The sequence below is a fragment of the Monomorium pharaonis genome, chromosome 9 (genome assembly GCF_013373865.1).
Source record: "Monomorium pharaonis isolate MP-MQ-018 chromosome 9, ASM1337386v2, whole genome shotgun sequence".
NCBI lineage: Eukaryota > Metazoa > Arthropoda > Insecta > Hymenoptera > Formicidae > Monomorium > Monomorium pharaonis.
The window spans coordinates 13,832,187-13,851,974 of record NC_050475.1 but is presented as its reverse complement, the minus strand read 5'-3'; the positions used below and the strand labels follow the sequence as shown (position 1 = coordinate 13,851,974).

General features: G+C 31.0%; 1 protein-coding gene across 7 annotated transcripts in view; it reads left to right on the top strand.

Annotated features, from left to right (window-relative positions):
• Positions 1-19,788, top strand: part of LOC105836762 (nuclear pore complex protein Nup98-Nup96) — a 46,207-nt gene that overhangs the window by 1,308 nt on the left and 25,111 nt on the right. For 3 of the 7 annotated variants that reach the window (XR_004964553.1, XM_036291768.1, XM_036291769.1), the window contains 11 exons: positions 1,321-1,392; positions 1,472-1,696; positions 2,854-3,090; positions 3,416-3,616; positions 5,426-5,509; positions 12,099-12,278; positions 16,564-16,691; positions 18,081-18,387; positions 19,031-19,214; positions 19,371-19,482; positions 19,558-19,698. Coding sequence is in view for 6 of the 7 variants with exons in the window: in XM_036291768.1 (XP_036147661.1) it covers positions 1,362-1,392; positions 1,472-1,696; positions 2,854-3,090; positions 3,416-3,616; positions 5,426-5,509; positions 12,099-12,278; positions 16,564-16,691; positions 18,081-18,387; positions 19,031-19,214; positions 19,371-19,482; positions 19,558-19,698 (1,830 nt within the window). In the remaining variant the exon portion in view is untranslated. The remainder of the gene's footprint in view (positions 1-1,320; positions 1,393-1,471; positions 1,697-2,853; positions 3,091-3,415; positions 3,617-5,425; positions 5,510-12,098; positions 12,279-16,563; positions 16,692-18,080; positions 18,388-19,030; positions 19,215-19,370; positions 19,483-19,557; positions 19,699-19,788) is intronic. The other 4 variants (XM_036291773.1, XM_036291772.1, XM_036291770.1 and 1 more) reach the window with 4 other exon arrangements.

Below are 19,788 nucleotides of genomic sequence, written 5' to 3'. Positions count from 1 at the left end.
CCTTAAAACAGGAATGCTTTTTTTCTGTATATATTTTTTACATACAAGAGTGCACATATAAAAAGGTAAACCAGACCTAAAAATCTTTTAATAGATTATATGTCTAAAAATCTACAAAATAAGGTTTTAAAAAATCTGAGAATTATTTTATATTTTTTAACAAGATACATTTTTAATTTCTTCAATGGCATTGGCGCTATATGGTGTGGAAAATATGTGTGTCCCAGTGGGCATTAACGCCATATTGTATATTTTTGGTGCACATTTATTTTTTAATTGGCTAGATGGATCGATTTACATGAAAATTGATATCCAAAGGTTTTTTATGTTGCTGAATATGAGTATAAGGTCAAAACTCCAAAATTCAAAATAGTTGACCCAATATGGTGGTCAAAAATCAAAGTTTTTCAATTGTTATGAAACCTGGTATTCAGGGGGTTTTTTTGATTGCTGAGTATGAATCCAAGATCACAATTACAAAATACAACATGGTGGATCCAAAACAGCAGTCAAAAATAATCAAAATTTTTTAATTTTTATGAAATCTGATACCTAGGGGGTACGTGTATTTGCAAAAAAACATATAACACATAAATACTTATTTGCTATTTTCAATAACACAATTTTGTACCTCAAATTTAGCAATTCAAAAACCCTCAAATACCAGTTTTCACAACAATAGACTTTAGTTTTTTAACCGACACATTGAATCTGTCATTTTTAATTTGGAATTTAAACCTTAGATTCATATTCAGCATTCCAAAAAATCCTTAGATACAAGATATTTTTGAATTGCGATTACTTTTTTTTTTACCCACAGTGAAATTTTGCCTGTCAGTGAAGGAGTTAATATTCCAATGGTTTTTTGATATTTTTCTTTATCACAAAATGTATTATACATATATAATAAGAACATATATAGAAACGCTCATTAATAGGATACACTCAGGAATGCAGATTATACATCATCCCATGTTGCACATGGTGAACCATATCCTACTCATTAAACTTGCCATAAATAATTCTCAGTAGCATTAATCAAAATATTATTATTGATTTTCTTTATTAATATAGTTTTTATCTTTTATTTAGAATAATATATAATACTAATTATACATTGAAACCATTACAATAAATGAATTAATTTAATAATTAATAATTACATGCATTGATTTTTATACCTTAATTATTTAACTAATTATATTTATTATATAATTGAGCAATAATTAAATATATAGTTTAATGTAAAAAAGCTGTTTTATACACAAATAATTGTAAAAGAGTTTTATACACAAATAATTGTAATTAATTTTATTTCAGAGTGCTTTTGAGTAAGATTCCATTACAATTCAACTTTAAATATGTTTGGGCAAACCGGAAATACATCGTTTAGTACGTATGTCACACATACATGTTGAGAGATTTAGCTAGAACTTTCTTATTAAAATATGTAATATTTTTTTCTTCTAAGGTGGATTTAGCACAGGAACACAGAACAGTCTGTTCGGGCAGTCTGCATTTGGTAAACCTATTACCACAACAAGTTTCGGTAGTGGCGCAACACCCGTCTTTGGTAGTAGCAATACTTCACTCTTTAGTTCTAAGCCCACAGGTTCTACTACAGGTGGCTTGTTTGGAAATACCACAACGCCACCGGCATTTAGACAGCCAACTAATACTCAACCATCCTTCGGAGGTAGAAATTTATTAACTGTTTCATTGCATGTACAATTGAAAAAAAATTCTTTTGTATGTATTTGTGTGTGCACAAGAAACTCATGCATTTGAAACACTCTCAATTGTCATTTTTTTAGAAGAAAAACATTTTATAATCCCAAAAATTGCTTAAAATACCTCATACTTAAACAAAAATTTTTGTGAATTGTAAAGCTTATCCATATTAGAGTGAATGAAAGAATGACCTGTGGTTTAGCCCACTCTTTTGGGCTCAGGCCCTAATCAATCTGATATTATTTTAAACTTGAAGCACTGATTTTAAATAAGCAAAGATTATTTCTGCTAAATTCCAACATAGTAAGACGCCTTGTATGCGATCTAACATGAAAAATCGTATCATGTACCAAATTAATAATATTACCATTAATTGTCTTTAAAGTTCTTTTGGAACAATTTTGACATCTTTGTTGGAACTTGGCAGAAAAGTTCTTTGGATATTTAAAATTGGCGTTTAATAGACTTTAAAATGATGTCAAATTCATTGGAGCTCAATAGCAAGTTGAAAACTGACTGTTTTGCAGGTCACTCTTTCAACGTGTTATTTTTGTATAAGACTGTTTTTGAAATGTTTATGGAATATATAATTTTCGTTAAGTCATTACAATATGACAGTACATTTTAATTATAAGTAATTAAAAAAATTTTTTTACATCAATTTTTATCAATATAAAGAGAATATTTTTAAATCATGATTTCCTATTATTATTTAAATTTTTCTTAATTTTTGAAGTTGGCAATGGCGAAAGTTTCTTAAAATATTTAATAACATGTATGTGACACTGAAAAGTTACATAGCTTTCTCTTACTTTTTGTAAGCCAAAAAAAACTTAAAACTAATTTTATTGATTTTTTGAAATGATAGTTTATTTTTACTCTTACTGTATCATTTCCTGTGGTGTAAAAAACATTTTAATAAATGATATGTTACTTCTAATATAATTTTATTATATTTAATATTTAATATTTTAATTTTATTATATAATTTATTTTTACATGCTATTATTAAATAAACAAATATTAAATATGATATGCAAACAAATTTAATTTGATTTATCTGATACTGTGCATTTTTTATTATATAGTTAAAGTCTGACGAATATATTTTTATTTTTATAGGCTTTGGGACGACAAATACAAGCACTAATCTTTTTGGTACTCAACAAAATACTGGTACAAATCTTTTCGGTACGAGTACAGGAACTTCGGCGTTTGGTCAAGCGAACAAGCCTGGTTTCAACTTTGGCACAACATCTGGAACCAATCTGTTTGGACAGACACAGCAGAATGCACAGCAAACTACTCCATTTGGTCAAACTAATACTACAAATACAAATCTTTTTGGAACAACCACAAGTAAATTACAAGCACAATAATTTGTGTATACTTAATCTAATAATTCTGTAGAAAAATTTTAATAACATTTTGATAAAATTTTGACAAACTTGATGTTTTATTAAGGAGATACTGAATTCGTCTGTATTATTGATATAAAATGCTTACTTTTTATTACACACTAATTATTGCTTTAGCTTTACCCAGATTAATAAATGTTTTCCAATTAAAATATAATTGTAATTTATATAAATATATAGATTTTAAGTTGAAAATAAGAAAGAGTTCAAAAGATCTTCTCCAGGATCAATCTCCTTACAATTTACTTTGATTTTGCTATTTATAGATTTTGGTAATACCAATCCTACTACTGTACCAGCTGGTACCGCAGTGAAATTCACACCTGTCATCACGACCGATTCAATGTCAAAGAATGGAATATCACACAGTATATCAGCCCGTCATTGTTGCATTGCATCTATGAAGGAATATGAAAACAAATCGTACGAAGAATTACGTTTTGAAGATTATCAGCTTGGAAGAAAAGGTACATTGTATTTTGGGAGCCATTTTAATTTCAGGGGTCGTACTCTTCCCTCTTTTTCTTTTTTTTCTTCTTTTTCCATTAATTCTCTCTTTTTTACACTAAATTCCGCAATTTTCCTCTATTTTCTCTTATCTTTGACATGGCTAGCACACAAAGTTTTAGTACCTTAAAGCAGTGTGTTCCACGATTTACATATTTTAGTTGATTTCCGAAAGTTAACGCTTACTGGTTTTCTCCTCATCGTGAAATTTTATTGTTAGTCTGACAATTGCATAAACAAGACTTGTGCTGCTCTATCTCAGGTACTACATATCAGTATCGCGAGATATTCTGTACCCTTACTGCCAAATATCAATGCTTTAATTTTAAACGCTAATTCTGTAACTTTTATATTTATTTTTTAAAAATAATTCAACAAAACAAAGCTTTAATTTTTAATTATTAATTACTTATGATATAATGAAATCCATCTAGAAAAAATATTATATTTGATTAAGTTTCTTAAATATTCTGACTTCACAAATTAATAAGTAATTGGAAATTTATAAAATTTTATAAAAGATATTTTTTTAATTAAAAATATGAAATATTTATACATTATTTACGTTATATAATGTTGAATTTTCTTTTAGATTTTTAACAATATAAGTTTTTTTGTCATCTAGGAGATACTATTGTCGACGCGTTTTTTTTTAAGTGGTATCCCCTATAGGTGTAATAGTTAAATGTAATAGTTAAGTTAAATAATTTAAAATTAATATATTTTTATTATTATGCTATTATTTTTTTAGTGGATTAGGTCTACAGAGTACATCACTGAATATCATTTAAAAAAAGAAATGCGTCGATAATAGTATCTCCTGGGTGACGGGAAAACCTATTGCCAAAAATATAATTATATATGAGGAAATTGAATAAATTATATGTATAACGTAAATAATATTTTTGATAAATATTTTATATTTTTAATAGAAAATTTCTTATAAAATTGTATAAAATTCCAAATATTTATTATATTATTAATTTATAAAAAGTGTTAAAAATTATATTATTAATTTGTAAAAAGTATTTAGAACATTTAAGAAACTTAATCAAATATAATTTAATAATATTTTTTCTAGAGGAATTTTATTCATAGATAATTAATAATTGAGAATTGAAGTTTTGTTTTGTTGAATTATTTTTAAAAAAATAATAAAAGTTAAAGAATTAGCATTTAAAATTAAAATATTTGACATTTGGCAGTAAGGATACGGAATATCTCGCGATACTGATGTGTCGTATCTGAGGTAGAGCAACTCGCACCTTGTTTATGCGATTGTCAGACTAGGATTTCATAATGAGGGGGAAAGCAATAGGCATTGACTTCCAGAAATCGGGCGAATCGTGGAATATACTGCCTTAAAGTTTTTAATTTTCAAAATAGCCGCGTTTAGTTGAACAACTGGTGAGTTATTGTCTTATCAAAATTTGACGTTGATTTGTTGCTTGAAAAGTAAGAGCTAATCACGTTCGACTGCTCGCAGTATGTTCTACTGAGCGCACTTATTGACACTAACCAATTACAGATGTTGGTCTATATTTTAGTATTCTATATTATAATAACATTACGTTATCTATAATTGTTTTTTTATTAAATAAAATCTTCCTTATTTTATAAGAAATTTGCCCTTTTTTTGTCAAGAGTTTCCTCCTTTTTTTCCTATAATAAAAAAAAAATAGAGAGTGAATGATCCCTGTTCTAACCCAAATTCTAACACTAAATTCTAACACACAAAAAAAAAACATTTTTGATTTTTTTTTAAACAGGTCCGCAAACAGGCCTTTTTGGAACATCAACACAGACATCGCCGTTCGGTGGCACAACAGCTGGTACTAGCACAGGTGGTACAGGTGAGTCACGTGATATAGAACAATTTATCTCAGCTAAACATGGATATTCAGACTTAAAAATGAATTAATAAACTAAACAAGTGCATTAATTGAGCAATGTCTAAATATAAATCGAAATAAATTGCAAATGTTTATATACACTGTAAATATTATATTACACAGACATTTATATTTGTCATATTTATACTAAGAAAAGTTGTTAGCTTGATTAAATTTAACTTTCTGTTTTGCAGTGTTTTATGTCACAAGATTTTAGAAATATTTCTGTTGCAACATTTTGTATAACATGTTGTATAATTCTTTTAGAATTGTTGCATATGAAATTTGAAGTTGACACATTTGTAAAAAAGATGTTTTCAGTAAGCAAAAAATCAATGCTGCAACGTTATTACGTGGGTTGTTCAAGTCAAACCAGGACTTTTTGAGGGATCCAAACAAATGGAAATCACTCGGAAAAGAGTTCCTCGGAGCATGGGAATACGTCGAAAAACAAATGCAGCTTTCACTTTATGTTTCGGCGTACTCCTCTGCTCATTTGTACATTTATCCCAACTTTTAACTGGTGTCTGGAAGGCTTTGGCATGGAGGGGTTTGTCATTGCGCCGTTCTGTGACAGCCTTGCTTCATTTCGTCATCGGTGTTGAAATGGTGATCTCTGAGGAACTCCTTTCCGAGTGATTTCCACTTGTTTGGATTTCTAAAGGAGTTCCTTGGAAGTCGCCATTTCAGCACTGGTGACGAAGTGAAACGGGCTCTTGTAAAATGATTTAGACTGGTAGATCTCTCTATGCCGGAGCTTTCCAGGCATTGGTTTGGCACTGGGATGTAGCAGGGGAGTGTGTCAAAGGATAAATGCAGTTTTCGCTCCTTGTTATTTGTTCTTTTATTTTGTAAACTCAAAAGTCCTGGTTTGATTTGAACAACCTAATATAATGTTATTCACTAACATAGTAACGTTTCCAAGTATGTAGTTTTTAACGTTGTATACAACATCATTATGAACAAACTTTGGCTTTAATTTGGAGGTTTCGGTAATATTGAAATAACATTTGCAATGTTAAAATAACATGTTTGCAATGCTAAAAAAATGTTAATACAATATTAATAATTAATTTTAATAATACTATGCAATAGTATTATTAAAATTAAAATAACATTGTGAAAATGTTGAAATAACATAATTATAATGTAAGATAAAAATTAAATTTACATTGTTTCTCAACAAGCACGGTTACCCCACCATAGTTGCATTTGGCATTGCTTAACTTTTGCGATCAGAAAAACAGTTATCCATCCACTGTGAACTACCATCGACGTTGCCTAACTTTGAAGACCCTATGCAATCTAACTCTTTATGTTAATGAATGAACATTTGATGCTCACGAATACATATTTGTTATAGATCAGTTTAATAGATGTCAGAAAGATAAAACGTGTAGTTAAATAATATTTTTATAAATAAATATAAATTTACAGTTTTTTTACTGAATTTTATATATGCGAAATAACACGTGGAATAACTTAATGAAAATATCTGTGTTTGCTCTTCTATAAAACTAAAAAACTATATAATTATAAAATATTAATAGAAAATAGTAACTTAAGTGGTTATTTTTTTGAAAATTTCTACAAAAAAATATTTATATCAAATAATAAATAAATTAATGTAATTTTGGTACATTAAATACAATTATATATAAATAATTTTAGTATTATATGAGTAAGTAAAGATTTTAATTAATGAAATTTTAAATCTTTAAAATTTTAAAATATTTAATTTTTCGTACTATTTTTCATAAAATTGTACATTATATAAATAAATGGATGTGAGCTTTCGATTGCGACCAGTTCGATTAAAAATAGTACATTCAATTTTCGAGATTTCTCGAGCGCGAAAAAGCTCACTTGAGTTATTTTTCACAGATTCACACGTACACACACATGTAAAGCCAGTTTGTCGTTCAAGGGGCTTCACAATATCCCTACATACAATTTTATAAAATTAAAATAAAATTATTTTGTAATGTAAGTGGTGAATATTGGTACGCGAAAAAAGTATAAGTTAATAAAAATAAAATAAATCTAACACAAACAAATACATGATATATATGTAAATGTCAAAATATTAATAATAAAATATTAAAAATTACAAACGTCTGGAATATTCAAGCATAATTACAATTATATATCTATAATAAATATTTATGTGTATTATGTATACATATATACTGAGCAACAAAATTAACGCAACAAAAATTTTTACCAAAATTTTACTTAACTTCAAATAATCGTAACTTCGCGAAAACTTGTCGTATTGGAAAGTTCTTTTTTTCATTTTAAAGCTTGAAGTCTCTACTTTAAAGAGCATTTGTCAGATTTTGATCTTCTCCTTTTGCCTTTTTGGCATCTCTTCAAAAGTAAGAATGTTTTGTTTTCAAAAATTTTCTTTGACGCGCTCCACGGGGTGCAGTGAATTTTTTTGTAAATTTTATAAAAATTATCGTAAAATATGAACTTTTCCCTACAACTTGAAAAAAATTGAAGTTTGTACGATTTTTTTTTGGTGAAGTTATTAAGATTTTAAGAAAAAAATGGTCATTTTTACTTTTATCGCTTGTTACTCATGAACAGATCAACATACAGCGCTCAGCAAAAAAGCATTAGAAAGCTAAAAGTTTACACTTTCAAATGTTATTAATTTTTTCATAGATTTATTTTTTCTAACAACAAATTGCGTTCAAAGATTACGTAAAAAATCGCACATTTTACGGTTTTTATTTTGTTCAATGTACTGTCATGAAGAAAGATCCAATCACATCGCTAAAGCAAAGTTTTATAGTATGATTACTCCCCAGTAATAAACACTAACGTTCTTTGATCAATTACTGCTTGTAAACGTTTTGATATGTTTATGCATTTCTCAATAATTTTCTGCGGAATTTTGTGCCAAATTTGCCTAAGCGCTTTTCCCAACTTATTAATTAATATTTGAAAGTGCAAATTTTCAGTTTTCCATTGTTTTATTACGGAGCGCTGTACATTGATCCATGATGTAAGGATATAAGATATAGCATTCCCGAGATGCGCAGTGACCGAAAATGAGACGGTCAATCAGAGAGTAGCCCCAAATGCGAAAAGCAGCATGGCTTCTTCTATGCCCTACTGAAAAAAATCATGTCACAAAATTACGCAACGAAATTACGTAACAAATCACGTAATTAATGACGACCAAACACGTAACAAAATGTTTTAAATTGTTACTTAATTTTTAAAAATTATGTGATTTGAAAAATTACATGATTCGACGCTGCATGTGGGGCAACAAATTGATTGGTTGTTGCTCTATTTGCTTGCCATTATGCGCAATACTACACCATAGTATAACTGATAGGGGCATTTCTTGTCGGCATTTTGATCTTTTTGTCTTTGATCACGTGGTATTCCGCCATGTTTTTGGATTAATATTTAGTAACGTATCAATTGTTTAAGGAACCTGTATTATATTAGTACGGCAAGAAGATGGACCACAGGGATGTTCGAGAAATGAATGTTCAAAAAGTATGTAGGCGAGGCGAAAGAAAAATGCGCTAATAGCAACTTATTCAAGTATATAAGTGAGACACGTCTGTACTCGTCGGCTTCTCAGGACCTGGTATAACCCTCTCTCACTATTACATGTACCAAAATTGTCTGATTGGTTCCCCTCAAAAATATGGCGGATGCGCAGAACGGATCGACGCAAACCTCAGAAAATCTCGAAGTGCCCATACTAGTTATACTATGGCTACACCTTATATCCTTACATCATGCATTGATCTATTCACGAGTAATAAGCGATAAAAATCAAAATGATCATTTTTTTCTTAAAATCTTAACCCCGCCAAAAAAAAAAATTGTACGACTTTAACTTTTTTTCAATTTGTAGGGAAAAGTTTATATTTTACGATAATTTTTATAAAATTTACGAAAAAAATTTACTGCACCTCGTGGAGCCCGTCAAAGTATGAAAAATTTTGAAAACAAAACACTCTTACTTTTGAAAAGATGTCGAAAAGGGAAAAGCAGAGAACCAAAATCTGACAAATGCTCTTTAAAGTAGAGACGTTAAGCTTTAAAATGAAAAAAAAAGAACTTTCTAATACGAGTTTTCGCGAAGTTACGATTATTTGAAGTTGAATGAAATTTTGGTAAAAATTTTTGTTGCGTTAATTTTGTTGCTCAGTGTATATATGTATATATACATATATGTACGTAGTGTTTTTTAATTTAACAAAATTTAACAAAATTAATAAAAATAAAATAATTTAAATTATATACTTGTACGTGATATATATTGTTACGCTCCTGCCTGTTTGATTGGTCAGCTGATCTGATCGATTGATATATTGATTTTTCCGGGAGGAGCGTTGTCAACTGTTGTCGGCTTGACAACGCCGATAAAACGGAGAGTTGAATCTCGGTCTCGCGCTCGAATAGACGTGTATTGCCTGTCTCAGAATTAAACCGCTTGTTTATTAAGAGAGAAAGTGTTTCATTCATTTCCGCGAACATGCGTGTAACATTTTGTCCCGCGAAGAGAAACTCCTCTTCAGCGGTGTCTGCTCTTTATTTCTTCGGACAAGAGGGGGGGTAACCACCGTGGACCCATCGTCCTAAAAGGACTCCTCAAGTCCCTGCCTTGGCATTTGCCCTTCGTCCCACGGGAAAACTACGGTTCAAAAACCGTGGGCAAGGCAGTCTTCTTAATAATTAAAAGATTCTCCCGCGTGGACAGAGAGGGTCATTCTCGAATATCCCACGGAACAGTTTCCAAGAGAATCCTTTGCCCGGCCCGCCTTTTCTTCCACGACGAGAGTCTCTGATAAATTAAACAAATAAAGGCAGAAAACAAAAACAATTTCACTTAATTTTAACTGTCTTAATTTCTAAAGAATTTGGGTTCTGACTTTCCAAACAACGAATTTCTTCCTACGCGCTTTCTTCTCTTTTTGCCCTGAAGTCTCTTTACAAACGAAACGGAAATTTCCCGACGGCCTTTCCGAAAAACTACTCTGATTTATTAATTTTAATGTTTTCGCGCGTTCGATCGCCACCCTAAGCGAAGCTATCCCCTCCATCTGAAGAGTACGCTTAATAAATCCCTCCGAAAGCGCGGCAACAAATTGCGAACAAGTTATTTTATCCCGTACCTCGTGCGAGCACTCCGGATAAGCTTTCCGCGAAAGCCGCTCTAAATCCGCGCCCAACGTCGCAAAATCCTCGCCCATATTCTGCTTTCGATTTGTAAATTGTAAGTAGAATTTTGCGCGAGCTCACTTTCTCCGAATCGCAACTCTAATTTAGATTTGAGCGCCGCAAAAGAAATCAAGTCTATCTCGTCGACATAAGAGTCCAAAACGGAGCGAGCTTTCCCTCGCAAGCAAGAAGACAGAACAACCGTCTTTTCTACTTTGGTCCAACGATTTGCGACCGCGACAAGCGAAAACTGAGTAAGAAACTCGCGCAACGGAACCGACTCGTCAAAGGTGTCGGGTTTTAATTTTAAACCGCTCGCACGCACATCCCCGCCCGCGCACACGTCCGCTCCGGACATTCGCGCCGCGCCACCTGCGTTCTCGGACAAAGAAGCATTGGGAAGACTTAGCTGTGTGTCTCGGGAAAACTGTAGCCGCCGCAGCGTCTTAATGAACTCCCGCTGCTGACGCGTCTGCTCCTCCTCCCTCCGCGCTTGGTCCTCTCGTAACAGCCGCATTTCCTCCAAAAGTGCTTTGAGGATTGTCCCCGTCTGCTGCTCCGAGTTCCGCGAGTCCGTCTGGGCATCCTCCGCAGGGGCTGGACCGTGAGAACGGGTCATGACGGGGGAACGGGGAATAGACATCTTTCATTTCCTCGCACTTTTACTTCGCGCTCTTTTTACTTGAAACTCGTGCGCGCTTTACAGGATCCGACGAACGGATCCCGGACGAGCCCCCAAAATGTTACACGCATGTTCGCGGAAATGAATGAAACACTCTCTCTCTTAATAAACAAGCAGTTTAATTCTGAGACAGGCAATACACGTCTACTCAAACGCGAGACCGAAATTCAACTCTCCGTTTTATCGGCGTTGTCAAACCGACGACAGTTGACAACGCTCTTCCCGGAAAAATCAATATATCGATCGGTCAGAACAGCTGACCGATCAAACAGGCAGGGGCGTAACAATATGTAATAAATGTCAAAAATATTAATGAAAAATTAATAAAATTACAAGCCTCTGAAGAAGAGATTAAAAAGATGGTGAAAGAGAAAAAGAAAGAGTGTAACAGAGCGAGAAAGAAAAAGAGGGAGAAAGCAAATAATTATGAAATAAAATAGATTATGGAAATTGTATACATATATGTATACATACATATTAAATTAACACATTCAAAAGTAGGTATAATGAAATATTTATATAACGTTAAGAAAATGTCTCTAAAATTAGTATTTTAAAAACGTTGATCAATGTTTGTTGCTTACTGGATTGCTTTTTTGCAACAATTGTATGGAATTTAATATTTTGTTCTATTACATAAATAGAAGATTTTCCTAATTTATCATATTGAAGGATTTGGGTCGATGACTGGAGGATTCGGTGCCACCAACCAATCAGGATCGACCGGACTGTTTGGAAAGCCCATTAGTAATTTTGGATCATCAGCTACTACGACGACCAACAGTTTTGTATTCAATTCTCCGCCCACTACAAATCTGTTTGGTACTAATACTCAAACAAAACCATTTGGTAGTAAGTTATTTTATTTGTCCCAATATGTATATTACAAATTCCATCGATTTAAATGTGTTGTACAGAGTATGTTCCAAAATTTGTACACAAAGTGTATAAAAAAAGCTCTTTGTATTAAAAAAAGCAATTTTGTCTAACAAAATTCCGTGCGATAATAGTTTTTAAATGAAAGCAATTTATTTGTCGATAATATAGAATTATTAGTATATACGTTAACTAGATTTTGTACATATTTTTTTTATAGAATTGGAAATCTTTAAAATTAAAGTACACGCATTAACGTCCAAGCAGACGCATTTTTAACATAATTTTTAGCGATTTTATTTATAATGTTAAAAGTCTACAAAAAATTTGAAAAGTATCATTTCTTACGTAAAATTTTACACTCTTTCAGAATCCATAATTAGAATTTGTGTCAAATAAAGTCCAAAAAAGTTATGGCAACTTTTAAATAAAAAAATGCGAAAAAATTGTAAGAACTTTTTAAAAAATTTTTCACAATAAAATAGTATGAAACTCTAACTCTTTTCGCATCCATCGGTGCACGAAATAGTTTTACTTTAAGGACATATTAGTCAAATTTGTCAAAATTGTCGTGAATAAAAATTATTTACAGCGCAAAGAAATTTTTAATCACACAGATGAATCTAGGTATATCTGTTAGGGCGTTTCTAAGACAGCGTCACGCGCCCGATTGGCGGCTCGGCTATCGAGCCTAGAACGGTAGTGAGGGTATAGCAAATGGTGCCTCAGGAATCGACTCGAAATGTGCAACTAATTCTAAGCACTGTTTGATATAATTAGTTCTTTTATCCGGCTATGGAATCAGCTATGTTGATTAAACTTGGCTTTGGATAACCATGAATACAATTTTTACATTGTCAAAATGTTTTTTTTGCACTGAGGATGGCTCAAAGTGAACCGAAACGTCTGCGGATCATTACTTGCCACGATTAAAGCCATTAAATGTTACTTGTCGTGTAATTTATTTTTGCGCACAGACAACAGCACTGACTCCTTACGGTCCGTCTTATTTTTGATTATTTGTAATTTGGATTTCATATTTATAAATAACGATCCTAAAAACTCCCAGATACTCAAATTTAAACTTGGCTCATTATTCATTAATTTCGTCCTCTTAAATCTTGAAAATTTTTGAATTCTCACTCCAGACTTTGACTCAATGACTTTAAAAATCCATGTATACGAAATTTCATGAAAAACGTATGTAAGAAAACATGTATACTTAGAATTAATAGTTAATAATTTTATTATTTTAAATTCACTACTTTATAATTTTATAAATGTTTATTGATATATATCAATAAATAAATTTATAAATTGATAATAGTTTGTGCATAAAACAGTTTTCAAGAAAGAATTTATAGAGAAATTTAGGAAAAATGTAGAAAAATTGACGATATTTGCATCTTTTTGTTTGTCATATTGAATCCGCCATGTTAAGGAGATCTTAAAGTCGTCTGTTTTATCGACATTCTATTCAACCATTCTATTCAACTATTTAGTTTTGAATTGAATTTACAGAATTGAAAATCATTTTACACGTTTAAAGTATGTACACAAATAAACCTAAGGACGATTAGATCAAGACCAAAATATAAAAAAAATTTTAAAAGTTTATTTGTTCATAAAAATATTTGCTTCAAAATATAAGTTATGTAGTTTATACGTACAAATGAATGATACACCGCAGTTCGGAATAGATTGAGGAATAAGACTATGTTCGTCAAATTATGATTACAAATTTTTTTTACGATCACGTAAAAAAAGGTTTATTGGATCAAATTTTGTTTGATGGTTGAACAAAATGTCGGCAAAACAGGCGACTTTAGGATCCCATTAAAAATTGTATTTGATCGAAAATGAACTACGAATATCAGTTTCATTATTTTCAGTGATAATAAACTTTTAGTTATCCGAAATTTATGAATTATTGTGGAAAAAATACAATTCGTAAATTTTTGTGATTTATCCGCCATTTTTCAATGAAAATGGCAATTTTGGCGAATTAAAAAAATATACGCTTAAAGTACAACTATTTTCTGCACTGATGGTTGCGAAAAGAGTTGGAGTTTTATACTATTTCGATGTGAATAAATATTGAATAATTTTGCGATTTTTTCGCATTTTTTTACTTAAAAGTTGCTATAACTTTTTTGGATTTTATTTTACACAAATTTTGATAATATATTCTGAAGGAGCGTAAAATTTTACGTAAGAAATTATACTTTTTAAATTTTTTATAAACCTTTAACGTTGCAAATAAAATCGTTGAAAATTACGTTAAAAATGCGTCCGCTTGGGCGTTAATGGATTAATTGATAGGAGGCTTACTTATGAAGTATGAAATAGAAGGTTTTAATTGCTTAATTGAATTCTGTTAAATATATTAGAAGAACAGTATCTGATAAAGAAACCTCGCGAACCCAAAAATTCTGATTTTAATGAAACTTGGTATAAATGTAGAGGGGGTAAATACATTAATTTAGAAATTTTTGAGGAGGGTTTTTGCTTGTTCTTGATGTATCTCGTAAACTAAACAAAATATTAAAAGATGTTTTATACAAAAGTTTTACAGCATAAATACTATTCTGCTACTCATTTTTTGAAAAAAAAATTTTTTTTTTAATGAATAGCATAGTTAAATTGAGGTATTTATACTGTAAAACTTTTGTATAAAAAATTTTTTGATATTGTTTGATTTACGAGATATATCGAGAAAAAGCAAAAATGTCCTTACTTTTGAAGGGTTTCAACTTTTTAAACTATTATAAGCCATTTATAAGCCCAAACGAAAAATTTCTAAATTTATATATTTACCCTCTTTACATTTCTGTCAAGTTTCATTAAAATTATAATTTTTGGGTTTGCGAGGTTTCCTTGTGAGTTTCTCTGACATGACGGCATATAATGGGGAGTATTCCGTTTGGACACATAACGATTGGACACAGCTCGATTTGACACGCACGATTAGACATGGCACGATTGGACACCGCACAATTGGACACCGCATTATTGGACATCGCACAATTGGACACCGCATTATTGGATACTGCACGATTGGACGGACACACACACGCGCGCGCGCGCGCGCGCGCACACACACACACACACACACACACACACGCGCGCGCGCGCGCGCGTGTGTGTTTGCAGATTTCAAATACGATTTACATAGGTTACCAACTTGGTGTGTGCGTGCGTGTGTGTGTGCGTGCGTGCGTGCGTGCGTGCGTGCGTGCGTGCGTGTGTGTGTGTGTGTGTGTGTGTGTGTGTGTGTGTGTGTGTGTGTGTGTGTGTGTAGGCGCGCGCGCGCGCGAAGCATTCTCTGTACCACATGCGACTTTCCACGCAAAACGAGATGCTCGTAAAAATACGTATATAGACGTTTAAAATTCACTTTTTTCTGGCAGAGCGACGCTTTTTTCTACCAGATGTTTCTAAGGTTAAATAATCTGTCATATGATATATTAATGTTTTTTACTAGAAGACTATGCGGTGTCCAATAATGCGGTGTCCAATCGTGCGATATCCAATCATGCCGTGTCCAATTGTGCGTGTCTAATCGAGCCGTGTCCAAAAGGAGGTCACCCCATACAACGCGTCCAGAGACTTAGCTGGGATAATGAACTATGTCAAATACATTCTAGACATATTATTTTAATGTTTTTGGTACAATCCTTTACTGCCGTCACCACGGGGGCAGGTACTTTGAACACAGAAAACTTGCACAAGACCAATACATGGTTATAATTGCAAACTTTGGACGGCTCTAGCATTTTAGGGACTTGTTAGAAGATAGTGTTCATGGAAATGTCTTATTGCTGTTCACTCGGGGCCTAATTTTTTATATGAAACTGGGCATAGTCTTATCTCATTTTAGCTTGCAAATTACAATGCGCATATAGGTTTATTATTAAAAAATATGTAATAATTATAAAAATTGTATTAAAATTTACACACCTATACACTTCTGCATACGTACGAACATGCATTAAAAATTTTATGAAGAGAAAAGTTGATATTTTAGTTTTTGTTTCTTTAGTATGCCTGATTTTTTGTTCATTATTTTATTAATGAAGTAAATAAAAATAAAGTTACGGTTAACTTGATGCTTTAAAGCTTTTTTTGATTAAGTGATTCGTAAAATTCTTTGTTTTGATTGGTTAATTAAACGCTTTATTTGTAACGTCAAGTTGGTTGTAGCTTTTGCAAGATATGGAAAGCGTGAGTATAAAGTAAAGAATAATTCTTTTATGTATAGCAGCTGCCCCGACGCCACTTTTTGGAACCCCCAGTACTAATCAAACTGCTGGAACTGGTTTTGGTAATATAAACACTACACAGAATACAGGATTTGGATCTGCATTTGGTTCCACACAACCTAATCAGGTAATGTACAAATAGAGAGATTTTTTTTACACTTAACTAGTTGAGGATGAGCAGGTCCAAATTTGGACCAAATTTTTTATTTAAAAAATTATTAGTTTGATTTTAATGAAATTTGATGAAGAAAGAGCAAAGATGAATGAAACTTGATGAAGAATAACTATTATGTGTCATATACAGACGTTTTTGAGGCACAGCGTCAGGCGCGCGATTGGCAGTTCAGCAGCTCACCCGCCGAACCTTGAGTGGTAGTGGGGAGACAGTAGGTCTCGCCTTGTTAGAAACCTGGCAGAAGAAGGAATTAATTCCGAGCTCTGAACTAGACTGTCTACATTTTGTTGCATATATTTTAGATTCCATTCAACAAAAATAATTCGACAAAAATTAATAAGAATTATTATATCTAATTTTTATTAAATTCTCTAAACGTTTTGCTCTAACACCACCGTCTTTGTTAGAATTTAAAATGTGTTTTAGAACTCAAGACTAATGAAATTGATTATATACATGATTTTAGAAAATATTCAAATAAGAAATAAGCAAAGAAAAGCCGAGATGCTGGTAACTGTAGTACTTGCGTTGGCGCGTATATTAACAATTAAGCACGCAGTCAGTACGCAGTCGATAAGTTACCAATAACATAGGAATACAAAAACTGATTTGTAAACTATGTAAATAAACTTTTTTGGTCATAAAACAAGTAAATAAGTGAATAAATAAATGAACTGGGCGTATCTCAATGGACATTAGACTCATGAAATCAGCACCTTGCAAAGTCATTTTTGACATACAAATTTGTTTTGGCAACAGTTTACCCCAGAGTTTCCTGCTTTTTGAGCTATATTTTCGCATTACATACGAATCTAAGAATCATATGGAACACACACAGATTTTATCCATTTGTAAATGTGGCCGAAAATCGACGATTTCTTACATTGTCCTTTAAAAATTTTGAGGTCAAAATCATAAAAAGTGACTCTAAAATTATAACAAAAATTGTAGTTGAAAAAATTATAATTTTATTTCTATTATAAAGCTTCCACTCTCAAATGATTAAAGATAATAATTGTGCAACATTGAAAAATTTTACAATAATTATAGTAAAATTATACTTAATTTTACTATACATAATATAATAAAATTTAATTTAATATAGAAATTGATTAAAATTATAGTTTTATGTTTTACCATATATATTACGGTATACTGTAATTGTACTAAAATTTTATAACAATTTTATAACAATTATGCTAAATTTTATTTAAATTATACTAAAATTCTTCGATGTTTACGTTATTTTATGATCACCATGATTTTAAAAATGAATTTTGAAAAAAAAATAAAAAAATTTCTCTAAAATAATATTTATACTTTATTTATTTTTTATTATAGAGTATTGGATTGTTTAATCAAAATAAATCCGCTTTCAATATTCCATCGACTTCGACCAGCACTGGCTTTACTGGTTTTGGTCAACCGGCCACTAATACCACTACATTATTTGGTAATAAAACTACTACTACTGGATTTGGAGGAACATCTACGTTTGGTGCAACTGCACCATCTACATTCGGAACTAATACAGGTTTCAATACTGGTTCCAATGCTGGGTCTTCATTGTTTAACTCGTCATTCAAACCAGCTGGACAAACGCCAGCATTTTCTTTCGGAACTACACCTGTGTCTTCAACTGGACTTGGTAATTTTTCTTTAATATTTTTTCGATTTTACATATGTTATTCCATTAATACATGTAATGTAATATTATCACAAAATTGAATAGTAATTAGTTAATAATTAAATAATAAAGTTAAAAATAATTTTTAATTTTGTTAATTTTAAATATTTTCATTAATTTTCGTGAATTTATTTTAACTTTAATTAGTTATTTTTAAAACACATTAATTTATAATTTTTTTACTAAGTTAAATACTAGATACTTAAACGTAAAAAAAATTATGAAAGAAAATGCACTTTCCTTAAAAAACATTTTTTTTGTTATTTTATATAAACTTAATTTACAAATAAAATATTAAATTTATTTTATAATTCTCATAATTACTTTATTTTGAGTAGTCTAATTAAAAAAAAATCTATTTTAACTTAAGATATATAATACTTTACAACGTTCACTTTTAATTTAACTTAATTTAATTTTAACTTAATATTAATTTGTTGTTTATGCAATTATAATGTAATCAATTTTATAAACCACTAAGTTTAATTTGGTTTTAAGAAAGTATTATTAACTTACCCTAGTCTTAGTATTATTATATATGTGTGTGTGTGCGTGCGTGCGTGCGTGCGTGCGTGCGTGTGTAAAATATGTATGTATATTATAGGTACAAATACTGGTTTGAGCTTAGGTGGTAATTCTTCATTATTCGGGCAACAAAAGCCAGGCAGTCTGTTCGGAAATACCGGAAACAATACGACATTTAATAATCCTGGATCATTCGGACCTTCTACTTTTGGAACGAGCTCTAACATGATATCCGGAACAGGAATTGGTTTACTTAATGGAGGGTAACGTGATGTTTATGCTCTAATTTTATTAATTTGATTAAAAGGATTCTCTAACTTGAAAGAATAGAAAAGACTCGATTATAAATATAGACTTTAAAACTTATTACTTAAATGTTTATTAATTAAATAAATGTTATGTATATCTACATATCTTAGGATGACGTCAAATCAAGCTAAGACAAATGGTTCAGTACCAGTGCATCAACAAATTTTGGCTCTTGTTTCCGCTCCATTTGGCGATTCACCATTATTGAAGAATCTTTTACCAGTAAACATCTCGTCAATTTAATATTATCCTGAAATAAATAAATGTTATTTAATTTTGGTTTGTATTTTTTTATAGGCATCTGGAAAAACCGAGGAACTGTTAAAACCTACGAATCCAGCATCAAAAGTACTGAATAGTCCGCAATACAGAGTTACTGCTAATAACAAATCTCCGAAGATCAAAGCGAGAGTCGTCAGTTCTTCACAGCTGTCCAAGGTAAATTTACTAAGTCAGTTTACAAATATTTAACCATGAAACGTTGTCACAAAGTATCTTATTTGTATTTGGGAAAATAATAAATTACTT